Source organism: Battus philenor, unplaced genomic scaffold (genome assembly GCF_028537555.1).
Source record: "Battus philenor isolate CCGP_79_NKW_IND1 unplaced genomic scaffold, ilBatPhil1.0.hap1 SCAF_18, whole genome shotgun sequence".
Taxonomy (NCBI): domain Eukaryota; kingdom Metazoa; phylum Arthropoda; class Insecta; order Lepidoptera; family Papilionidae; genus Battus; species Battus philenor.
This window is the reverse complement of record NW_027181680.1, coordinates 7,933,799-7,960,636: the sequence shown is the minus strand read 5'-3', so window position 1 is coordinate 7,960,636 and position 26,838 is coordinate 7,933,799. Positions and strand designations below refer to the sequence as shown.

The following is a 26,838-nucleotide window of genomic DNA, read 5'->3' as shown; positions in this document are numbered from 1 at the left end:
CAATTTTTTATTAGGAATCTATCTATAACGATAATTAGCTTTACATATATCTCGTGTTTTCCAACTTATATAAACAAGCAGAGAGAGAGTTCATGCATAAAACATTCTTCAGAGCATACAAATAATCTCTTAATGTGTAAAATAGATTAGAAACTTGTGACGCCCTTATCGCATCCCAGCGTAGAAAGCGTTCTGGAATTGGCCATTGTTAACAACAGCTGGCAGCAATCTGTCTTACAAACGCTGCATACATTGTTACATTATAGTGGTGAAGTCGTTGTTACAATGAATAACTTAAATGGGCTTTTTGTTACTATTTTAAGTTACACAGATCCTAATCTAATTCAGGCATAGCAGGCTGCTGGGTGATCAGTAACTATCTTATAAATTTTTAATTCATAATCTTAAAATAGCACAAAACATGAAAACATTTACATTTTGTTTCTATTGATGATTAAAAGAATTGACTGACGCGAGGACTTCCGGTACATTTTGCGTTTATACTTTAAATAAAATTTATATTGATTGTTAATTTGCTTTTGCATGATATGTAATTATTTTAACCAAGGACCGCTAGATCAGGTGCATTAGACCGACGGGCATTAGGTGTGATATTAGTAATATAACACAATTAACTTAAAAGAAGTTATTGTAAAGAAAGATTCCTGCGGACTGTACTAATCTATTATATCAGTCAATTTTTCGTGACGACTTGCGGTACTGAAACGTAGTTTCTAACTTCAGGCCTCTTTGGTAAGGTTACAGTTGTCGAAGAAGAGGGCTATGCTCGGGGTTTTTCGACGAGATTGGATTGGGAACGAGGACATTTGTTTACGAACGAATATTTTCGAAATAGCCTAACTGGCAGTGGGCAGGTGAGATGGCCGCTTAAACGGTTTTGGGGACTACCGGATAGGCGAGGGGCAACATAGAATCGACGTCGTTATATATCATCGAAAGACGTTGAACGCAGAACACTTTTATTCCGTCTTATTAGGGGAATATTGGGGGAAGGCTATATCATGACCCTTTTTATTATTTTTTAAATACTACACAATTTTTTCCTTGGTCAGCGATGAATTTTTGACCGTAAATATTTAGAAACTGAATGGTTCAATGTATTGTTTAAGCCTATAGTTTTAATTTATGTTAGCTAAAATTTAACTAGATTTTTAAACATTTATGGATGTAATACTATATATCTCATTCGATACGTAATTAATATAAGAAGAATGACACGAGCGCGCAAATGGCTTTAGCATAGCTTTGCGAGTTACAGAGGCATTTGTTCGATGTAATAATTCTGAGTGGGTTTGTTATTGCTGGTAGTGCGCCGAGTAATTTAATTGTAATCGATCCCTGTTATTTACGGCCCTTGCAATTTGTTCGGCACTGACACAAGCGCCAGCACCGATGCTCTGCGTATCATATTGGCAAAATCCTAGATTAGAGGTATATAAATTTCGAAAAGGTTTTGTCTTACTATATTTCCATTACGCTATTTATTATTCCTGAATCCATTGATTTTTGGATACGGTTCATAGGGTACATTTCTTCATAGAAGAGAAAACAAAAAGAGCTATGCATCCATCTCGTTATTTAGTTATACGCGTAAACGCTTTACGCCTATAACCAATCAACCTGTATAAAACTGCGATGATTGTACATAATTAAACGTTGGTATTAAAGAGATCTTTTTCCATGGATGTAATTGACTTGATACTATAATTTTCTGCAAAAAGAAAGAATTATTATTTTACAAGTTAAATATCGTTCAATGTTATTCTAAACAATTATTAAATGAAATGTTACATACAAAAATATTAAACCTTTTATTAAGAAAGTGTTAAAATTTTCTTCTAAATAAATGCGCCTTTGTGTAAATAAAGTGTTAATGTAATTTAAACCATTGCTTAATGAGTTTGAATAAAACTTGTGGATGAAAATCCATCGATCATCTCTACGAACGATAACGGTAATCATAGTAACGAGCAATTTACATGAAAGCAGTTTCCTCGGCACCGGTACCGCGCAACTGCTGCCTCACAGCCCGAGAGTTCCGTGAAACGCGTGTGAAATCGTCAAGCACTACAATAACGAATTAGCTCAAGAGCAATAACTGTGCTAATGGTGTCTTTTTCTGTACGGAACCGACCTCTCCGCGCAAAGTATGCCAGTCATTCACTCCCATTCGATCGTTAATCTTATTGTAATTAATTTAAAGCTATCCCACAAAATTCTAATTACAGTCTGATCTTATCGTTCGCTATCTTTCAATTAGAATTTTAATCAAACCTTATTTAATCTAGTCCCATGGAAGTCTAACTTAAGTAGCAAAGAAAGTTATTTCTGAGAACAATCAAACTTGCGAGTGGTTTGACTATTTGGCTCCTACACTACTTTCTAATTAGTCGCAATTAATATCTAAGAGCTTGTTGCTAATTGAACAAAACGACGAATGTCTTGTTCTTAAACAAACACGAAGATGACTACTTACTTCATATTTTCATAACAAAAAAAACTGAAGTATGAATTGAATACGTATGTGTAAATTTACTATTTTAACAGGCACTTGGTATATTATATGAGAATTAAATAATATACGATCATAGTGCACGAACACGACATCTTTATATATGTATTTGTTTCAATCTAGATTTAAAAAAAGCCAAAGGATTTTTGTGTGTTACACTACACTAAGAGTTACTACACTGTAAATGACTAAATAGGAGATATCAAACCTTGGGAATAACGTATTCGCTTCAGAGTTATTTCAATTGTCGCTAAATACGTAATTTTAGATTCTTCTTAATAGTATTAATAGTATAATAATATAGTGAACATAAGTATATTCAGCTTTTTACTCCGATGGTGACGTAAATTATGTTTATTGTAATCTATCTTAAAAAAAAATTAATTTAAACTGACTTTAAGAAATGTGCAGTCGTTTCAAGCTAGTTTCAATGCAATATTATTTACAATACGATTCATATCTAATTCAAAATCACCATACAAATAAATAATTCTAATTACGGTAGTTCTATGAGAAAAGGGAACAAGTTCATAAATTATATACGGACTTATAACTGTTTGAAACCCGTAAAATTTTGAATGGATTCTCATTGGTATTCCGCATAACAGTCGTTTAACGGTCAAGAGTTACATATTTATATTGTAACCGGTGTGAAAATTGTTTTCGATTGAGAACGGCATTGTCAAAACGGGAACGGTACCCGCCTCGGTTTCAGCAATTGTTCTCTCTCAAGCACTCTTCTAATATTCGTCAATTGTCTCGTGTGAAGGGCGAAAATTATTTACATACACACATTCTTAAATCATAACTGTATAATTATTTTATTTTCCGTGAATTGAATACTAGGTGAAATAAAGCTTATACTTAAGATGATCCTAATTACATAAACATAATCTTATCATATTTATATATCATAGTACAAATATTTTAACGATTAGTGATAATTTATTTAAATGTATTCATTTACTATGACAGTTAAATGATTTTTATGTGTTTTGGTCGTCGCTTTATATGAGTGACGAAAACAAAACATAAATGTGAATTAATATTTAATGGATTCAGGCGTTACATTGCGGAAGTCCATCCTAAATAAGAAAGGACCAATATCTAGCCACCTCCGCACATGCAGTGGTTGTCGTGCATGAAAGTGCACCGCCCGCCAGCCCGCTCGTAAATGCGCATGCGACAGACAATGCAAACTACACAACCGCCACCGTAAATTCACTCAACACGTGTTTCACCCCTCCACGGGGCATCTTCAGGAGTTGTTACACAGATTAGTGCTAAACTCGGTGTTTTGCATGCGCATTTACGAGCGGGCTGGCGGGCGGTGCACTTTCATGCACGACAACCACTGCATGTGCGGAGGTGGCTAGATATTGGTCCTTTCTTATTTGTGAATTAATAATTTAATCAAAAAACTTACACAGTTTTATGTTTGCGGGTGTTACATTTCGATAGGTGCTTTCTTTAACAGAAGGTTTAGTTCCATATCTATAAAATGTTAAGATGAAAGCAACCGATAGATCCGTTGTTCTGTCATTAGGCCCTCTCGAATCTGAACACTAAACCTATTTCTGAAGCTGATTTCCGCTCCCGGAACCCTTTGCCTTGTCACACTAGAAAGCATTGGCCTAACGACGTGAAAGCTTGGCGGTCTCCCGAATTGGGTGGCGTATGAAATATAACCACCACAGTCAAGACTGCTGAGAGAGTCTTCTAGTTACTAAGAGGTTTAGGCTAATTGCTTTCTTACACCCCGGCGAAGGTTGAAGGCCAAAAGATACATGCTGATCTTTTCCAACAAAAAAAAAATGACATTTGACAATCAATTACCAATAGGCGACCACAAAAACCACCTGCAATGTAAACTTTGTTCATACGTAATGTCCGTACATAGTTTTAATAAATTTTATTTAGATATCAATTCTGTTAATAAATTTTCGGCGTTTCTTCTCTGTAATATTTGTCTACGCGCTAAGTAACCACCGCCCACCACCACACGTTTCTATTGCACGAATCTATTAATATATTCGTTACTCAAACATTTATCTACGTCGTGATAAAAAATTTCAGGTTAAGTTTACTTGTATAAAGTATAATATACTTTAGATTAATAATATTCTCTGAATCCGTATTGAACAACTGTTAATTATGTAATGGATTCAGGCGTTATTTTGCGGAAGTCCACCCTAAGTAAGAAAAGGACTAATATAAAGCTAAGCGGAAGTAGCTAAATATTAGTCTTTTTCTTAAATGTTAATTACTATTTTCGGTCATTAGTAGAGTTCTTATAATCGTTGCATATTTTCTTTGTATTTTTTGGCTACGCATTCATAGAGACGATGTCAGGGGTATATTTATAAATACGTTTACAAAAGGTACAATGCCTGCATAAAATACCTGCACACAAGCACGTCTAGTTATTCCTCTTATTCACCGATTCGCATCCAAGATTTTTTTCGATACGCAAACATAATAAGCCAATATCTTTTTTTATGATAATGTGTATTTCAATAATCGAGTTAAAGTAGCTATTAAGGAAGAAAAAGTACAAGAGATTTTAGATTATTTCTTGAAATATAAATGTGTGATTTAGAAAAACAATAATTGTGCGTTATAAAAAATATAAAGATATAGTAAAATAAAAATTAAACTAAGGTTTATTGTCTTGTAGGGTGCTATAAGGTCAAATGACTCAAATCTGAGAGACGGTTGATTTAGCTGATATGCTTGTAATTAATCTTTGATACACCGTATCCAGAAATAACGCAAGGATGATTTTTTTAAGAATTTTCAAAATTAGTATTACTACATAACTAAAACCAATTATTATACACCTGCCGTCCCTAGTTATTGGCGTTTGGCATTGCTATATGGAAAACGAATTCATGCAATATATTTTAAAGTGATCACTTACACAGGGTAATTGGAAATAGATGTAACAGATTATAAGTTTTTTTACTGTCGAATTACTATATATTCACCTCATTAAAGATTTTACACCTATTTACAATCATTTGTATTTAAAAAATGTTGGATTTTTAATTCGAAAGTACGCAATTTTCTCAATGTTTTTCTTCACGGACTATGATTAATGGTAAAGGATGTGTGTAGGCCCGGCAATGGAATCGGCAACCTGTCATCGCAAGTCACCTCACTACTTGTTAAGCTACCACGCATAAGTATTCTTCACAAAAGTTAGCGACAGTATCAGTGAATACAGTTCTCGCTATTCGCTCCAGATACGTCGTTAAATGCACGTGAGACATACGAGAGTTGCTTCTGCCGTCGAACCGGTATCAGATGTCCTTTGTGACGCTGCATTTGTAGATAAGCTTAAAATGTGAAACGTTTCAAAATTACTATAGTTTTTTTTTGTCTCATCGCGTAAATGTTATAAATACTGGTTTTTACTATGTAGTATAAACATGGGGTATAGTTATTTCACTGACTACCGTCACAAAGTTCAATTAAGTAATATGTTATTTATGCACTACAGTTTGATGGTAAAATTTGACTCCAGGGAGTCATCCAAGCAGTCCTTTACATAAAAAAGTTTTTTTTAAGGCAACTTGAGTAATCTCTAAATTCTAATAACTGTATTTTTTTTGCAGGAACCTTTGAAAATTTTGCTTTCATTTAAATTACTTATTTTCAAAACGCCTAAATGTTTTAACAGTTTTTGATATTGTTCCTGTCGTTCGGAGTTCTTTACACCCGGCTTCTACATACATTTATTTAATAGTTCTACTGAAGTACTTTCAAAGTTAATTATTGTTGTTAGTTTAATCGATGCAGGGGATCATGTTGGATCACTGGTTTTGAGCAGTCCTTCCTGTGACCCGTAGTGCTTTAAAATATTCTAAACTGCGGTGTTTCTCTTGAATTTAAAAAGTTCATATGACAACACTGTTGTTGATATTTATATTAAGAAATTACTTACTTTCCTAATAACATACTGTTTTAACATATCTATCTTGTGGCAGTTCCGCGTTGAACTTCGACGGATTATTGTAACAGTGTAAATAAATCTGAAACTGTCACGACCCAGTGAGCCACTCGGCCGCTTGCGACACTGCCTCGGCCAGGGGTGACTCATCGCTCCTATACCAACTCGACACATTCCGCTGCTGAATCTCGTTACGTTAGTCGCTTCAACTCAACCTTTCGGCTTGTGACTACTGGTTCAAAATTAGTAAAAAAATTATAATTACTAGCTGCCTCAACAGTGTTTTTACTTCCAAAAGACTGTCGCAGGCAAATACAAAAAAAAGTCATCATCACTTTATCGATTTAATGTCTTATTAATAACTAACAATTATTTACAAAAATAAGTAACATATTTTGTTCACTTCGTAATTCTGATTCTTCACAAAGTTTTTCGGAACACGTAATTCTTTCTTTGACCTTGATCCCAACACGATTTATTTTTGTTTGAAGTCAAAGTTATTTATTCTCTAGTTTATAATATTAAGACAATGTTAAAATATTTTTTCGTATTTTTTTTATTCACTTTTCTTCATTAAATCCTTCCTAGTGCCTTAACGGCTGTAAAAAGACTGATTATTTTTTATTTATATAGGTTAAACTACGTCCACCATACGATTCCTTCGAATGACAATTTTTGTATTAGAACGTTCATATATAATCAGCTTTCGACATTCAATTGACTTGCATTACATTCTGGAGTCACTGATATATTCTGTGCAAAAACATCGACAATCATCCTCTAGTGGTTTGCAGACAAATTCTAATGACGTCAAAGAATTATAGCTCTTAACACATTAGTATAAGATACAATTACTCAGAGCATAAGTGTAAAAGTGTAACTATCGTGTACTAAGTGGCTGGCGTGTGGTCGGAATACCGGCGCGAACGCAATGTACGCGACTCGAATGGATATGAATGAATGAATGGATGGATGTTGCCATAGCGACCGGTCAGTCTTGTGTAGGTTTTTGTGGGCGCGCAAAAACATACGCCTCGTATTTCGAGTGGCGACAATTCAATCTATATATTGTTTACTTTTTTGTGGTTATTTGCATCACTATGCGGTTAAATATTAAATTGACCGGATAATGTTTACTTTAATTTATTATTTTTGTATAAGTTTTGCGATTTTTAAAAGATTATAAAATGATCAACTAATAAATAAAACGAACTATTATCACCTTGGGCAGAAACTGACAAAGAGACTGAAAATTAAAGTGTTTACTAATATATTTATAACAATTCGTGATATTTTTCCGTTAACCAGGTACAAATGCATTCAATACAAATTGTATTCGAGTTAATTGAAATTAACATATCCAAATTTAGTAACTATTAAGAAAGAAATATTTTACTGTACAAATGACTAAAACAACGTACGCTTTTCATCAATGCATATTGTGAACCATTTTCGCTTGCATTAGCATTTCAACCTGTTTAGTATATTATTCATATAAAATTCTTGAAAATAAAGTAAATGATCATTCTTAAACATTATAACTCGAGTAACATATCACAGGCGTGTATTCTTGTAAGTTAATTTAAATTGTGTAAGACCTGTTCGGCACGTAATCAGCTGTTTTATTGTTATGGCGTTGGGTCAGTTATTTGTAATTGTATGCGTTTTGTAAGAGTCTGATGGACGAGACAAAGCCGCGGTTAATTGCGGCATTAGGTGTATAGGTGTGATGGAAATGTACATGTTGATTAGTCATCGTAGAAACGTATTAATTGTCGTATCATGTGCTTTGATAGACAGATGTTGCTTCGAATGTTGTGCGAACAAATTAGATGAGGGTTTGAAGTAGCCATATTAGTATTTACTAATATGGCTACTAATTGAATTTTCAAGACATGTAATTTACGTACTTAAGTAAATCCTTCTTTTTCGCCGATAGACGCCAACTGAAAGACATTGGCTTCTCTACAAGATCGCCACGATGACCGGCTTTGTGCTGACCGCATCCGGCAATTTCCTGCGATCTTAACTAAGTCGTCAGTCCACCTAATGGGGGGCCTTAAGTAATTGTTGTGTAATATTCTTTCGCATACTTAAAATTATGAGAAATAATATTTTAATGTTATAAAATACATTTAAGAGGCACTACAATAATAATTTAGAAGTACTATTGGCTGTGTTATCGCGCGTTATGCAATTTCATACGCTGGAGCTATTGGATGGATTGAAAAGGATTTTATTTAAATAGAGGAATATCGAGCGATACGAAAAAATATGAGTTATATACTGAATAAGGAATAAAGTTGTATTACTAAAAAGTAATAAAATGATTATGTTTTATTATAAATTATAAAACAAATTCACAAGACTCAAATGTTTTATTTAACTGTATATTATTAATACGAATCAATAAATATTAGAGAAGAGGCAAGAGAAGAATATATTCCCAAGACATTGACAATTCTTATCGACGCAGGTGTTTTATTCTACTGACGAGAAAAATTTCACAGCATAATCTTATTCAAAACTTACCACGCAATTTAAAGTAAATGGTGTGTAAGGATAGGATGTATTAGTAGTTATATTCTTTTCTTATTATTTTATTTAAAATATTCTCAGCTCAACAAAAGATAGAAAAAAAAATTGGTAAAACCAATTTTATTTGATACATCTTACGAATTTCGTTTTAATGAAAAACGTTTTAATTTATGTCAAATATATCTTGTCTATTACTAATATTAAATCTACATATGTTATAACATTTCTTACATAAATATTTTTAATTTTCATACAAAATATACGTTTATATAAAAATCACAGCGTTTTAAATTCTTACCGATTAACTATTACATAAAATCACGATATATTTCGATAAATAACGATGTAATATAATGATATGATTTACGATTCAAATATTTTGACACATTTATTTGTGGTCTCTTTTAACAACATGTCATTGCCACTTTCGTGGAATCATCGGAGCCCGATGTATTCCGGGTATTTCGGTACATCCATTATCATAAAAAAGTAATTCTAAACCTGAAGCTCATCGGTATTCTGTACCGGTTGCGTGTCGGCGAGCAATTGTCACGCGAATAATCCTTGCCGAATCCAATTCCCTGCGTCAGTCAGGACAGACAGTCGACGAAACAGTTCGACTCGTGTCAAAACGATAATGTTAGCGCACAGTACGAGTAGGTACTTCTTTGGTTAGTTTTCTATGATTAAAATATTTAATCTGATTTATTAGCTATTAACGATGTGATAATGATATTTTAATATTTTTATAATACCCTTACTTAATAATTTGTTGCTACTTATGTTTTGTACTGTAAAATATTTTCTAGCTACAGGTAAAATAATAAACTTGAATTGAAATTTTATGTTTAATTGTCTTAGAGTATTTTAGCGTACTTAGTTAACTGCGACAGTAAAGTGATTAAGGAATATGACTTTCAGTTGTACAATATGTGTTAGATCCTCGATGTTAGCATATTCTATGGTTTGAACCACAGCTTAAGGACGGACGAATAAAACCGATGTGTCTAAGAATACAAAAATTGTTAGGTATTAGAATTTGAAATTTAAAATTGTTAGTATATGAATACTATCAGTTCGTCCTGGACACGAAACCTTGATTACGGTGTACGCCCAATTTTCAAAAGAAAATTAATTATAAAAAACAATTGTTTACAGTGTAAATGGTAAACTATCGCACTTTTTTTCTAAATAGGCATAGTTAAGTTTATTGCATAGTTAGCGATTACTGCAATTACTAGGTGTTTGCGTGCGAGAAACCATTTCCGGGGAGTAACGAGCAGTTAACCGGTGCTGTTTCGTTCGGTGCCTCCGTTGAACTTTCACCCTATTTGATATGGGTTTTTAGTTTTGGCCCATGTGTCGAGAAATGTATTATTTGACCTCCTATCTTTTTTCCTGTTTTGGAGACGATGATTTCATCATACAAAAACGTAAATCCAAAGTAATTCTACGTATCCACTAAATACCTCCATTAAAATATATGTTATAAATTTGTCGTACAGACAGAACTTGTTAGAGAATGTTGCTACCATATAATCTTGAGTTAATAAAATTTATCTATACCGCTATTTGAATATATTTGTTAATAGTTCCATTTGAAAGCTCATTGAAATAAAATTGAAAGCACTCTTTAATCTTGGGCTGTTAGGTCGACATAACGAGTTATCATACACTAGTTATTAATTTGATTGTTTTAATGACAATGGTGGCATCTAGGCATGAAGTGCCAAATGGTATAAAACTACGGTAGTGCGTAAAAGATTGCAACGCTAAGGTAAACATAATAACGTTGTGTTTTCTTTTTTTATTACAAGCCTTTTAATTAGTGACACCTATTTAAACGCGGAATTTTGGTATATTCTTGACTTATATACTCACAGGATCATTTTCAAAAGAGCACTACCAAGCGTTTATAATAAACGCCAGCATAACTGTGATACAATCACGACACCTCTGTATAATGAGGGTAAATATTACATAATATTCTTATCGTTACGATAGTGAACTTTATTCTGTTGTAAAAAGGCGTGATTTTGGTAATGAAATTTTTATGGTAACTATCTATTGTCCGTGTCAAGTTTACAGCCGGCTGCTCATCAAGCGCTCGGTAATGTTTAGTGTGTAAATATTGTGTTTTTGTGAACCTTAGGGCTTACATTGCGCCACGAAACGTTTACAATGCACGGCCTTACACCTTAGCTTCTTCGTGAGCTACTCAACGATGAATACTTCTCGTTAAAATGTTATTTTCGTTGTTTTATACCATTGTACTAGTGTAAAAAGTTATGCTTTATCAATATCACTTGTGCCAAGTGCATACTGCACACTGCGCCAAGTGACCAATTATTAATTAAACGAGGGACTTGATTATATTTTATTTTACTTTATTGGAGATAAACAGAAACAAAAGGAAGTAAGAAATTACAAACTCAGAAATAAAAAATTAGTTACAATTGTTACCTTACAACTATCTCACTAAGAACATTTAATAAATCAAAGTCAAGCAATAATAAAAAATTAAAATTAGAAATTAGAAAGATATGTTAACATATTTACCAGTCAAAGTATGTTCTTTACTGTGATACATTGTTACGGATAATTGAGGAGAGGAAGAAAGGCGATACAACGAAGAAAATTTAGAATGAATGAGACTGATTATGTGATATATGTATGTTAAAAGAGTGAATGAACGATTATGTGAAGACTGGTAGAAGAGAGCGACAAAAAAAACACGTAAAAAAATTATTAAAAATATTAAATTCCCTTTCCCTCAATAAGTTAGAGGGGTACGAATGAAACAATTACGAAATAGTGGAAGAATAAGTATATAAAATTTGATAAAAACAAATTATATTTATCACTGGTATAATATACAGTCATATAACAAGGTATTACATACTTGTTTTTCTAATTAAATTCAAAAAGCAGTCCAAATCATTTCTATCATCATAAACCCTTGGGCAGTACAGTGTTAATTCTCTTCTTAAAGATATCCATGTCAAGTTTGGATGGAAACATTAACAGAGAAAAACTATTAAAATAGTTGTCTGTGCTCATTAAAAATGAAAAAGAAACTGTCTCTACATGCACCGAGTATCCATTACATAAGAATTATTGCATACTGTATACATCCCAACGGTTTTGTCCTTTTTTAATTTAACAATAAACACGATGTCTCTTAATTAGAGTTTCTATGCTGATTAATTAAGATTTAACATTGTTCCTTAATCGAGTTTAGAAAAAATCATTTACATTATGAAGTCCACGCTATCCATTACATTTGATTATAAAACAAAGTCGAGCGCTCACGTTGGTTGGGGTATAAACAAATTGATTGTTACATTAAAGCGAAAGTGATTTTAGGCGCCCATCGTTAAGCGTGTGTGTGTGATTAATTTCTGTTTTCTCCAATCTTGCGTCATTGGTGAAGAAGATACGGTTACACGTAGTTAAGAGCTAATGATCACTGCGGCTGCGCCGTCCACGATGGTAATAAGATCGTGACTGATGGGTAAATCTTTATGTTTACTCGTGTTTAAATGAAAAGTATTAATAGACTATCACATTTCAATAGTATTGAGCTTAAATAATGACGTTTTTTTTACAGTTGAACTATGTGCTGAATGTACTAATACTAATTAAAAGAATAGAAACGGTATAATATTTTAAAACAATTACTCATGTATTTGTATAATCAATAGATAACGTTTCCTTTCCTGTTTAAGTGAAAGAGAATTTGATTGGGTGAAGCGCACATAAAAATCTGTGTAATGACAATATTTTTATTGATAAATATTAAAGGGAATGTTTTTCAGGTTTTATGAGCTGTGTGCATTTAAATTTATTTTCTGTGGCCTATTAAAATCTCGATTAAGTAATCACAGAGAACTTCGAAGCTTTTGACCAACACAAGTAAATTAAGAGCATAGTACTAGAAGAGATTTTAAATGCTAGATTTTCATTCACTAGCGGAAAGAAGTGTAGTGAAGTAGTTTAACAAATAAGCAGATTACGTAGAATGAAATCTTAGAATAATAAGTATTAGAGTGCAAATTCAAGTAAGAATTCTAAAAGAAGCTATCGAGGTTATTTATGATAGTTGATTTAAATATTAAAATTATCTTTAATTATTATCGCTTGGACTATGCTGGACATTTTTCAAAGATCGTAAAACCTGCCGTTTTGGAAACCTATGAGGGAGGCCTATGTCCAGCTGTGGACGTCTTACGACTTAAGTGATCATTAAGTTAAATATTTTATGAAAAATGACTTTAATAGTTACATTATCTTTTACTAAACCATCTAAAATAGCGGATTATTATTTTAAGCTCGTGTGTAAACTGATATCACGAATATGTCACAAGCATGGCGTTAATCTGACTATAACTGATACGCCCCGACATTATTTGATGACATGACTGGCGCTTTCGAACTTAGTGATGTAATTATAGTTCAACTTATAAAACTGAAATTAGTTTTTCATAAAATAATAGAGGCAATTTTAACGTAAGCTTCCACGTGGAGACGTTCCGATAGGTCCGAGCAATGGCTTACGCTGCACCGGACATTGCTCCATTGTTCCACTTAATTATTCCTCATGCGTGACTCGCCGACGACAGCACAGATTAATACATGCATTCAGAATAGCCTTCGATCTGTTTTGACATTGTGTGTTAGTGACATCGCATTTTGTTGACAGAACGAAAATTTTAAACAAGTAAAAACATAGTATTACAATCACTTTTATTAACTAGTCATATCTATTTAAATGTAACGAGAACTTTATCTTAAATTATTGATTTCTATTAAGATAAACATATATATATATTTTTAGCTATCCGTCCTTTGCACGCTTCGCTTGGCTTGCATTGCCTTTTGTGAGTGTAATTTCATAAAACCCATTTTTGGTAATTTTTAACATGCCAAAAATATTGTGGCCATGTTTCATACATATAATAGCTATAGTTTTACAATGTGCATTTTTAATGAGCGCTCTCTCAACCTCCTTATGGCAGGAATGTAGTTAACACTTATCATACTAACATTTACTAGGAACTTATTTTTACCTTGAATGTATTTAATGTGGTTGTTAGGATGGAAATAAATATTTAATTTATTATAATTAAACAAAATAGTATATTGACCATTTCTGTTACAAACGGAAAAAATAAGAATTTTGGCCCAATGATCATCGCATTTTTTACATTTTCAATGCAAAAGTTCAAAATGGGTCATTTGACGCGTTATGGTACGTTGAGGGTTAAATCCGCTAACAATGTCATAACCAATAATGTTAGAAATATCGTGAGAAATTAGTATATATCAGGAATGAGGTTTTTTCAAAATAATAATATTTTTTTAAACCTTTACGAGTTACATTATTAGCTTTTGAATCACAGTTTTTTTTCTTGATTTAAGAGATGGAACTACAGAAAAACCGGATTATCTTTTATCGTGACACACATGATAGTACACTGTGATCGATGATTTTTAAACTTATTCTTAACTATAATTTTCGAGAAATTACACTAATACCTTCTCGAATTTCTTTTAAGGACATGGTTACTGTCGATATAGAGAAAGGAGGACTGATCACTATTATTACCGACGAAAAATTATCATATCTGTCGATAGTGGTAGTCGTCTTTTTTAAAGTCTGTTAAAGATGTCGTAATAATGTTTCATAGGTGTAATAAGCTCGTAAGTAGTAACAAAAACAAAAATAGATTAATTGATATTCGCCTCGTACTCATCACGATACATTACGTACATCGCTCCGAGCGATTGCTTACAAAATCTTAAAGAACTTTTAAAATGCTTTAGTAGACATCGATTGTATCTATAATGTTTCTAATAACGGTTCATTGCTTTGAAATTGGAGATTTTATCCGCCTCGAAGAAATCGAGTATGACAAATTGCGACAAGCTTTGTCTTATCTAGCGTATGACATGGTCCATTATGTCATAAGCAAAGGAAAGTGAACAGTGAATAGGTACCTTTATACAGGTAATAAAGGAAATTCATCTTTTATACTTTGTTGTTTAGGTGAATATTACTGTAAAAACAAGATAGAGTGCCCCTGGTTAAAATAAATAGATTTCCAGTAATCCTCGCATACGAACTTTGTTTAAAGGGTTAAAAACTGTCTGTCTTCTGTGAATTATATAACACAGATAACAAAACTAAGAAAAAGCTCAAATTATTTGACCAAAAATTATTATTAATTATTTTTTTACAAAATTAACGAATAAAAACCCTGTAGAAAAATTCTTATAGGTGTATAATATTTATCAATTTAAAATTAACTATTTATTTGAGCGAATAAATTTAATTTCATCATCAAAATTTATCTATATTCACCACGTAAGAACGTGTGCACTCAAATCGACTTGTTTAATTATTTAAAAAAAATAGTCATTTTTTGGCAAGTTGGCATACGTAAAAAAAACATAAATATAAATTTGTGTAATTAATAATAGTTGATTTTTAGATGTAGTTTATATGTCGACTTTTAGGAAACCAATTTCGATCCTTCGGAATACTTCCGAAATCGCTGCCTAGATAAAAAAAAGAATAGAAAAGTTATGTGACATCCATTAATCGGAAAAGAACACACGTGAAGAATTCAACCAGCAAACGAGGTTCGCGCCCTAACAGTGAAAAATAATAAAAATATTTAAAAGGTCAAAACCTGTCTAGATACGTTGTCATATTATGTCAGGATTCGAGATATGCAGAAGTCGTTAAAGACATAGATTGGTAATGAGAAAAGAAAAAAGAGAGGTAGTACGTGTAATTTAAGCAATAAAAACCTTATTTAACTTCTTATTTTTACCACGGACCACATATGCGATTTTTTATATCAGAACTATATATAACTGAGTTTAACCTTGGGGCGGTAAGAAAATAAAACATAACAACAACTCTAGCCGCTGGAACAAGCCGTCTGGAATAAGGTCAAAGAATTGTTGTTGGCATTCTTTACTATAAAAAGCTTCAATTTTTTGTCGGTCCGTCCAACAGGATTCGTTTCGCCTCACAAGTGTTATTACGTGATGCACCGTTGATAACTGGTGCGGTGGTCCAATAAGTTTCAATGAGAGTGAAATAAAGGAATGCGCTCAAGTTTCTTTATAATTAATTGTGAGTGCTCGCTTCTTTAGAAATACTGGAAGGGACTTTTGTTAGAAGAGATAAAAAACACATTTTTTCTTTACTAACACAATCAAATATAATCATTTACAACCTGTTAATCTGTACTGAATATTAACTTATCTAATGAAGACGAGTTGGTTTAAAATTAATAAAGATGCTAGTGTAGACAATACATCACGTTTGTTAAATCACGACCTTGTTACTTTTGAGCGCACGAAATTTAGATTTCCTCAAGAGTAGATGTTTACATTTTAAATTCCTTTATTTTATGCACATTATACATATTTGCTTTTTTGTATATTTCAATGACTAACATTGATGAATGCAATGGACACAAGTTGGTTTTATTTACAAGAATATAGTAGTATTAATCTAATAAAATTGGTACGTTATAGCTTGAGGATTTTTAATGAGAAATCGGCTGTAGACCGCATTTTATACCAAAGGGAAGATTATTAACATAAACTTGTCCAAATATTACATGTAGTAGTTTTTAATATTATTATTAGAATCTATATTCTACAGACATTAGAGTCCTTGTCTTTTTTATGTTTACGTTTAATATTTCCGATTTATTTTTTTGCTCACGCTTTTGCATGTTACAATACTTATTAAGTCACTTAATCTATTTTCATGACGCCCTCCGACGAAAGTGCGACCACTTCCTCATTCCTGATCCATATTGCCATCTTATGGTTGTACGGCAGTATTTGTCGGGTGGTTGTCCCATTCGGCATATTGATGATTTTCGCGATCGTATCCTGGGACTAGCCCTTGTTATACACGCACAAGTTCGTGTGACGTGATATTACCACCACCACATGATGGACACTGTTATACAGCCCGAGGGTGTCTGTCGTTCTACAGACAATTCATCGCACAATTCATATAACCTGACAAATGCAACCGATCGAGTCGTTCTTCAGTTTTCTTGAGCACTCGTTGAGCTATAATGATTATATAGAGTGACAATCGAAGAGCCTCGCACCTAGTCAGTCTCTGAATCGTATCTTCAAGTGCTTACCAATGTCCACAGGAAAACTGTGATGACAATGTTGAGTCTTAGGTTTAAGCTTAGCACATTCAGCGTCGTCAAAAATCTGGCGAATCTGTCAAAGCAAACAGTATTTATCACAGAGGACATATGTAAACGGTAATTAAAAATACCTAAAATCTGGTGACAGTTACGTTCGATCGTAGATATTCTGTAAACCATGATTAATCAATGTATTATATTAAATAATAAATTTAAGTCTATAACGTAAATAGTCTTTAGGTTATACGCAAACCTTTCATTATTATTTCAGTTTGCATTGGTACCTTGAACATTGTGCCGTTTCCTTTTAAAGTGCATTCGGAGCGGCTCGCGGCGGCCTCGGTCTCGCGCTCCCGTCTACAAAACGTTTTGGCCGATAACCGGTACAAGCACGCACCGCACCTGCTCGACCCGCTTTGCCTAGTTTAAGTTTGTGTACTAAGTCTGCACTATATTTATATAGCGCCCTTTGTTTATTGCATTTGGTTTTGGTGAGATAATCATTCGTGATGCATATATTTATTTGTTTATGTGTATATTAACTTGTGTCAACACAAGCTCGTACAGAGATAATACTTATATATACATACATATACATTTATATTACATAAAATTTCCAAAAACTTGTTTGTGAGCAGTGGCAATCCGATATAATTAATGCAAAAATTGTGAACTATAATATTATATCTTAGTAATTTAACTCGCGACCTTATGATTGCAAGTCTCTGACTTCTACCGCTAGGCTGCCACTGCATTTTTTTCAATTGATAGGAGTTAACTATTGTTTTATGTAGATAGTACATATGATTATGATATAAAATGAACATTCAATTATATTTCTTCAAAGGTATAACAGTGTGCATCAAGACGCTATTAAATAGCATGTATGTAGAGAGAAAGCTTTCTGCAGTTAATAGAATTTCATTTAACTACGACATAAAACCTCGCTATCAGTATTTAAGATCGTCTCCTTTCAAGAATCTCGATAGAAGTCACAGACCTTATTTCAAAGGTATTTACTAAAACACTCTTGCTCTATTATTTTACATTAGCCAAAATATATCAATTGTAGTTAATAAGAAAATTGTTAATTGGCGTTGTTTCATTTCTAATATAAAAAGTAATTAGATACAAGTATTAAACAGCTGATTATAATGATGTAATCACTAATAATTAAACATTAATTTCATAATAATGTAATGAAGACTTTCTTTAACTAAACGCACATGAGATACTTGATGATCGGTTATCGATGTAAAGGCTTTAAAATGATAAATGTAGCTCAGTTGCCGTCAATTATTGTGTGGTATTATTGGCCTGACGCATTGAAGTAGAAAAAACAATAACGTATAGTATTTCGGAGTGATTGTTTTATACATGGTGATTAAATAATAGGAGTAAAAGTTACTAAGCTATATTAACGTATAAGGTACACGTTCATCCATTTTAAGCTTTTACTCATATAACCAATCACCCCCGTAGATTGATTAATATTTTATGTTGATGATAATACAGACAACTAAACACTGACAAACTGCGAAAAACTGTACTGTTATTTACAAATTTAATGCTATTCATCGAAGACAACGCGTTTTACGCCGAAACGTGACCGTAGGAGCCGACATGATAAGATAGTCAGGCAATCGAATATTCGATCGAGGGACTGGGTGGCGGATTGAAATGCTTTCGCTTGCTTGTAGCAATGATGGCTCTTACGCAATAATATAGAGTAAATTATGCAAAGTATAAAATTATTCCTTATATTTATAGAAATTGAATTCAGTACAATAAAACGAGCAGTACAATGAATCAAATTGAGCTTAAAAAACTTAAAATATTTTTAAGAAACGTATATAAAATAGCAATGATTTTTTATTTCACTTATTTTATTTACATTTCTTTTTTTGTCCCATTCTTTTTTGGTAACTGTGTATAAAAATTTGAAGAGCGTAGATACATAAATAATTAAGCGTATACTTCTTAGTTCCCGATGTGGAACCATCCGTCGAGCGTGCCATGTATGGTGCTAAATTACCTTCATGAACCAAAAGTTAAGATCTGACGGCGGAAATATGATAAACACCCAGTCACGCGATCGAATTAAAGTGAAAATTTTTTTTTAATTATTCATGACATTTACAAAAACAAAAAAGGCTTCAGGCACACAGGCTACATACTTAAATGTATGTTGGGGGAATTCGGTTAAAATAGTAGGGTAACAGAACATGAAGCCTCAGAAATATGTGGCATATTCGAAAGTTTGATTATACACCGGTACTAAAAAAACTTATTGGATGTTGACAATAAAACTTCGTTGAATTATTACAAATAGTTGCATATGTTATTCTAAAATATGTCGCCGGTCATCACCTCGACATCGATTTAAAAAAAATTCTCACGTATCAGAGACCTTCTTTCTGAATATCAAACACAAGTAACTGGAAAAGTTTAACATGTTTACCGTTGCACATTAAATCATTGAACTGTTCAAATCGATATAAACATTTACAAATTGATGACTGTCTCAAGCGTCGTAATAATTATTGCTTATGAATAAATAAATGTGATACATAGTTTGTTTAGATGTCACCTCTGTTTAGGTTTTGTAGTTTTACGGTTATTGGTTATTTATGCTAAAAATAATAACGTTGCACAGCTAGTACGACTATTTAGTGGTAGTAAGGTAAATACAAATACGCTTTGCAATACAAAATCGTGTGCTGGACCACGTCTACGCACATTGTCTATAAACATGTGAAGGTAAGGCTAGTAAACTTGATAAGAACATCTTCCACAAACCAGAATTCGTTGCTTCTCGCAAGGATATTTGTGGGGATTATTGTTTGGCATTAAGGTACGCAAAGGGAACTCTGCTGCCCATTCTCTTGAAACTTTATTTGTGAGCAGTGGCAATTCTATATAATTAAAGCACGAACAGTGAATTATTTAAGATAGTATACCGGGAATTGAACCCGCGACGTTACAATCGCAAGTCACAGTCTCTCCCCGCTGGGCTACCATTGCTCAGAATATAGTGATTGATACCTTCAAACTATTTTTTGGTGAGAAATATCCGTTTCACGTTGATGAGACAAATCATATTTAATTAAAAGAACGTATACACGTAGCAAATTATATAAGCCAATGACCAGAATGTTATTAATGCTTGAAGAAATGGAGTACGGAAGTTTTAGGGCATCCTCTTATAATCATAAATAATAATGAAAAACCTGGAAACGTAAAAGGGCCCCGTATAAGTTGACAGTTTTGTATTGTATTTACTGTTCGCTTACGATCCCAGGCTGGTATGATATTTCTTTATATCGTTCGTATTAAAGGCTAGTTTAATTATGTAGAAGGCATAAAAGACGGTTTCGTAATCATGTATTTTAATTGTAAAATACATTTACATTACGTACAGTTTTGGATTGTGATGAATTGAACATTTGAATTCAATAGCATGTAGAATCAATTATAAATAAATTAAAAATTAATTTTTCATCATTACGTTGTTAACTGTTTGTAAAGCGAAAGTTTTGAATAAATCTTCCGTTTTTTTGTACAAGTGTTTTTGTATTACAGTTTCGCACGGCGTAATCTCGACGAGTACAACACGACGTAATTCTTGTACGCTTTAAATTAAACAAGTCATTTATCATTATTACACGAGTACTCCGGCGAATGATCGTCAGTTATTTCCTTACATATTTAAGTCAATATGTTAACTTTCTCTGAGACCAATCAACTTTTTGTTTGCTTCTATCGGATTTGTTTCTATAAAGTTTCTTTTACTACCAATCTTGCACGGGCGTTATTAAAATGTATGTCTAACTTGCCGTTGCTTTTGTTATTTCGAGGTCGTATTTGCATTAACACGTAGCGTGGTCGTGTTTATTGGTTGCAGGTCTTATATTCTTGGCGTTCCTATATCGGCCGTCTTGTCTCCCCACACCTCTGGTCACGTAGCACCATTATCTTAGTCATAAATTTAAGCTCCGGCGCATTTACCGTTACTGTGAAGTAGACAGATTAAATAGTCGTACAAGATCTGTCGGGGGTCAATTGGGCCCTTTTCCTGCGTTCTCTAGGTTAGTGAGCAGGTTCTAATTTTCTGCATAACTCGGATAACTGTCGTATAGATAATCTCAAGTTGTAATGTTATATGAGTAATATAATTAGAAGGTATTTTATTAGAAATAGTATGTTTATGACTTGGCCTACACTGCTGCCCAAGTGCATTTTCTTTATTTTGATTGAGATATATTTCAATTGTTTTGTCAAGAAACTTTGAAAGTGATATATTTTTTAAATCGTTCCTTAAAAGTTCTGTACTTTATAAAGATTAAGACGTAACGACGAAAGTTTAAGACGGAACGTGTGACAGCAGTTGTCCTGTTACTTTTGATTTTTTTAAGCATGTACGTTTTATTCAATAAAAATTTTACTTATATATCACACAGTTACGGTTGAAAGTAATTGTGATAAATTTTAAAACGTGGTACTTCTGTGACAACACGATTTATTCTATTTATTTTATAAGGTTAAGATACCATTTACAAAATTATAATACGCATTTTAAAACTGCCTTCTAATGTAATATTCCATTCTATTTTAAAATGTGTCTCGAATGGTGTTTGTTAAAACAAGTACACCTCTATAGGAGTATTTACAAATCAGATATAAAGTTTACAACATGACTTCGTCATAAATCGATTGCTCGCTTAAACGACATAATCAATAAGAGTATTAAGTGGGCGCAGTACAACGGTTATCAGCGTTCCTGTCGTCGTACGTTATAATCAGTGTCAGGGGCGTGTGAACCGCCGCTTTCCGACCGCCGGCGTCACTCGGTGCGTTTTCTTTGTTAGATCCGTTAGGGTCATCATCTTCGCTTCTACTATACTCTACTGCACAGTTTCATTGTTTGTTCCCGTTACCTAATTGATAGGGATGGTATGGAACTATATCACAGTACATCGTCACAATGTAATGTTTAAAAATATAACATTTAGTTGTTTATCATTTTATGTAGTTATTGAACTAATATAAAGTAACGTAATGATATTCGGACCTTTGAATGACGTTACTGGAAATTAAAAAAAAGTATCTAAAGAGGCGACCACGCACCGGCAAGCGCTGCGTAGGACGTTCACAAAGTGGACACACAACTTTGTTAAGGTAGTCGGAACACGATGCCGGCCGCTTCTCACCGGTCCTATTGGAAATCTATTTTGCTATGTTCCGCAGTAAAGGTGTCCAACGGCTGAAATTATTAAGATAATGATGAAGTATAAATAAAAAGTTCCTAATGGAATCATCGCGGTCTCTCACACTACCGCAAAGGTTGAGCACCGAATGTGTTTTAGAGTGTAGGGGTCACCCTTAACCCTATCCACCTCCTAAAAAGGGCAGAATACCTTGTACATTTAGGAAAAATTCTCCTTTAACACTAATAAAGATAAGTATGAATAGCCCTAATTTTGTCAGTTGTATAAAACTTTATCTATTTATATATTTATATAAAATATTGCTGATCTAGTGACAGAGCGAACTAAGAACTTTGCGGATCCCTATCCGACGAATTATTTAACACTTAAACTAGTGTTTCTGAAGGAGCTCTAGAGCTTAGTGCAAACATAAAATTCAGTAATACTTTACACTATGCAAATTATAAGTTGCGGGTTCCGTTCCACCAAGCCTATAGTATCGACGAACGGTGCCCTAAAAACAACACGAGAAAACGTCCACAAACAACAAATGGATTTTAGATTTCAAACGGCATTTCACGAATAAAATGATCGAATAAATCTTTTGCTATAAGAAGGCAGCATAACTCTTATCCCTTATTGACCAATATCGTAAACTGATGGGCCTACAGCGACAGCGCTTCGTGCCTCGGCGATTTGTCTAGTAAATCAGTAAATTGGTGTGAAACTTGGAAAATTGCGGCGGCAACTGTTGCTTTCCTTTAGTAACATTGTATGCCCTTGCCGCCGAAGCAAAGTGAAAACGATACACCGATTTGATTTCGGTGAAAGTGAAACTTGTGGCTTTAACGTGTGCTTGTGATGCGCAAGACGTGTAATGGCGTTGGGAGGGCCATCAATCATAATAGTCAAAATGAGTTATTTATGGAGAGCCTTCGTTACCTTTGTCCGATTTTGTTCACTGGCAGTTTTTTCTTGGTTATCATATTATTTTTGCTAATCATCATTTTAGCCGTATGAAGCCCACTTCTAAACATAAACCTTCCTTTGAAGATTTCCAATTTTACCCGTTGGAAGTGGCCTACGTCTAGCGACTCACCAGGTCGTCTATCCTCCTTGAGAGTGGATGCCCCACGATGTGCTAGCCGACCCATGATCTTCACGCCAGAACTTTACCCCATCGACTATCCGTTCTGCACGTTATATCGTCATATAACTGTTGTTTTAACTCTCCAATCTACTAGAATATGTTGCTTACCTTCGTCTACAAACCTCATTCCCGGTTCGATCTCAAAGGGAAAACCAAAATGTAGCCCTCTCTTTGGTTAGTTGAGTAACTGTGAGTTTAAATTGTTTTTATTTATAAGTTAAGTAATTTATATCGTCCTGTGCTTGTACTCTGTCATCAATTGGTAGTTACCTGTATATTTAAATCGAGATTGGTTGGGTAGGTGCACAATTGTTCGGAGTATAAACGGAAATAAATAATAATTTATGTATTTTCTCTTTTCAGAATCCGACCCGAGAAAAAATTACTTTTAAGAACAAGAAGGCACAGGAGACGAGAAGAACCCAAAATGTGACCACCGACCACTGAACCAAAACACCCCAGGCACGCTTCAAATTCATGAGTCCCGCAAGATTACATGATCAAGACCGATTCGCTATTTATTATACTTATTATTTAAAAATAAACGATTCTAGTCGCTGTAGTTCTTTTAAAAACGAAGCAATTTAGACTTTAACTATAAACATCGAGTTGATTTCGAAACAACACCCTCCGAAGTACAAAGAGAACAGAGATTGATGGGAAAGTACAAACGACCTCGGGAATGCTAATGTTGATTTAGCAGTAAATTGATTATTTTAGAAGTTCCCGCTGTAAAACGAATCAAGATGTCTACGAGTGAGTATAGTATTTCTATATTTATAGTAATAAATTATTTAAACAAAAGTATTTTCATCTTAATTTGTATACATAGTTTTCCATTTTGAATCAATTATATTAATCACTCGAGGACAGTAAAAGACAATCTGCCAGAACATCCCCATTTAATTTAAAATATCAGTAGATCAGGATGTATTACATTTTTAAACTTTTAACTGTATATATATTTGAAAATAACGCTTTGGTTACAATTCTGAGTTCTGTAAAGGTCCTTTATTGTCTTGATTACGGGCCACTATGAACTTTTACACAAGAATATCACGTAAAATATGAACATTCTCATATTCTAAAAGGTTTCCGGGAACTTGGAACACTATCGCGGTCGAAAAATCTCGAACCAGCCTATTGATTGTCGATGTTCTCGGAATACAGGTTTAAGTAAACATTGGATGATCTTTTTTTCATTTGTTTGTCATTTTTATTGCGTATAAATAGGTCTAATGGTTTCTTTGAAATAGAAGTTTATAACACATAAAATATTTTTGTATAAAGTCCTCACTTCAAAATATGTTATATTCATTTTTTTCCACTGAAATATCATATATATTTCAATCTGGCCAATAACTTCTGGTACAGTTTGTAGAGAAAGATAATTAACAATGATAAAGTTTTACACCTATAACCACTGCGATAGGCAATTTAAGTTAATCCGATAGAAGGTCTGAAAAACATCATTAATAAGTTAACATCCTTATTAAATATATGAGTAAAGTTACTGAAGATATATTAAATTAAACTTGAGTTATATCCCAAGCTTGTGGAATCTGATTGCCAGACAGGCAAGTTAATATCCCTAAACCTTTATAGTACTTTGTTTGGCAAAAAATGTTTATTTACTTATAACACTACGTTCATTGTCACAATGCAGTATTGCAAAATGTAGCTTGTGTTTTAGCGTTTTAATAACAACGGTACCCGGTGCTAAACTTGGGTTATGGGTATCTCCAAACTTTTGTTGCTCGTTAGACAATGAAGTAACACGATAGACTACAAAACTAAACTAGTGATTCTATGATTTTCTTAAAAAATTTGAGACTGTGTTGTTATAGTCAGACCAAAAAAAAGGCGTACTACTATTTTCGTATGGACTATTTTCCAACGGGCGTTACACCTGTATGATGAGGATGATTGGTATAAAAGGAGGGATAGTAAACAATAATTAATTTTAATACGTAGTAGTGCGAATTTTAATAACGATTTTTTTTTACTATATTAACATTGCAATATTTATTATTTCCTTTACCATTGATTTTTATAAACAAATAGATAAACTGAAAGCAAATGAGTTATACATTCATTCCTTTTATGTTAAAACCAATCATCTTGTATATAATGTGCGCGTTGATAGTCTCGTACTCCTCCATCAATATACAGTAATTTGGCAGGTCGTGCATACATAAGAGTATTATAAAATATAATTTCGACTATTTGAGACTTAGCCTAAAGCGCTACATTATAATTCGTTACATTAAGGCTATAGAGTTTTGATAGGGTTTACGATATATTAATCCACAGCAAATGAGCTATAAATTCAACCCCTTAAAAAGATTTTCCACATATGACTTATATATGTATATGCCTGTATGCATTATTGTTTCGTTGCAGGTTTCGAACACTCTGCAATGAAGAGCAGTTTCTCGTTGTCATCGCTCGGAACCGCACCGGCTCCGCCTGGCGGACGCTGCGACCAACTCGAGCGGCCCTACCATAGTCTTACTAAGAAGAGGTTAGCACGAAATTTATTTAATTACCAGCACGCCACCATTTGATAATTTGTCCTACTGAAAATAAATAATTCCTGGCTATCTAATTTGAATTTTCGGACTATTTCTTCTAAATCATTGTTTGGTATGATTTGTATTGCTAGAACGCTTCGACATAACATTGTTTTTAATTTCCATTTGATCATCAATTAATAGCTTTAACAGCTGAAATCGTTTTTTCCGTAGAGTCTTTCTTTTATTAACGAGATATCAAAAGCTTGACAAGCTAATCATCACATCGCGTCTCTAATTATCTAAGGACACTACATGGCTAAGCCACGTCTTAAATTTTACGCTGAAATTAAGAAAAAATTATGAATTTAATTTGGTACAAAAAAGATGCACGAGAAAAACAAGAACGTAGTTTCACTGACGTAAAAATTAAAATAGCAGGTTAAACCTTGATTAGCCAATGTACCTTTAAAAATCTGTCAGATATCTACGGCAGGGTAACAAGAATTTAACAAGATTTTTCAACATAATGTGAAACGTGATTGCAGTTTTGATTATACATGTATAAACAGGCCTTTAATGTTGTTTTTAATTATTTATTTCAGGAAAGAGCCGTGTAGAGAGGCTTGGCGACGAAGTTGGGGGTCAGCAGCGAGCGGCGGCAGCGCTGGTGATGATCTATGGCCTTTGTTGCAGCACCACTATGACTACATCATGGATAATCAGATCATCGATTCTTGCAAGGTTTGT

At 33.3% G+C, this 26,838-nt stretch overlaps 1 protein-coding gene across 3 annotated transcripts in view; it reads left to right on the top strand.

Annotated features, from left to right (window-relative positions):
• Window positions 1–26,838, top strand: part of klar (klarsicht) — a 297,221-nt gene that overhangs the window by 87,778 nt on the left and 182,605 nt on the right. For all 3 annotated transcript variants that reach the window (XM_068763775.1, XM_068763773.1, XM_068763774.1), the window contains exons 2-4: window positions 23,939–24,331; window positions 25,979–26,099; window positions 26,694–26,832. In XM_068763775.1, the coding sequence (XP_068619876.1) occupies window positions 24,322–24,331; window positions 25,979–26,099; window positions 26,694–26,832 (270 nt within the window). In that variant the 5' untranslated portion in view covers window positions 23,939–24,321. The remainder of the gene's footprint in view (window positions 1–23,938; window positions 24,332–25,978; window positions 26,100–26,693; window positions 26,833–26,838) is intronic.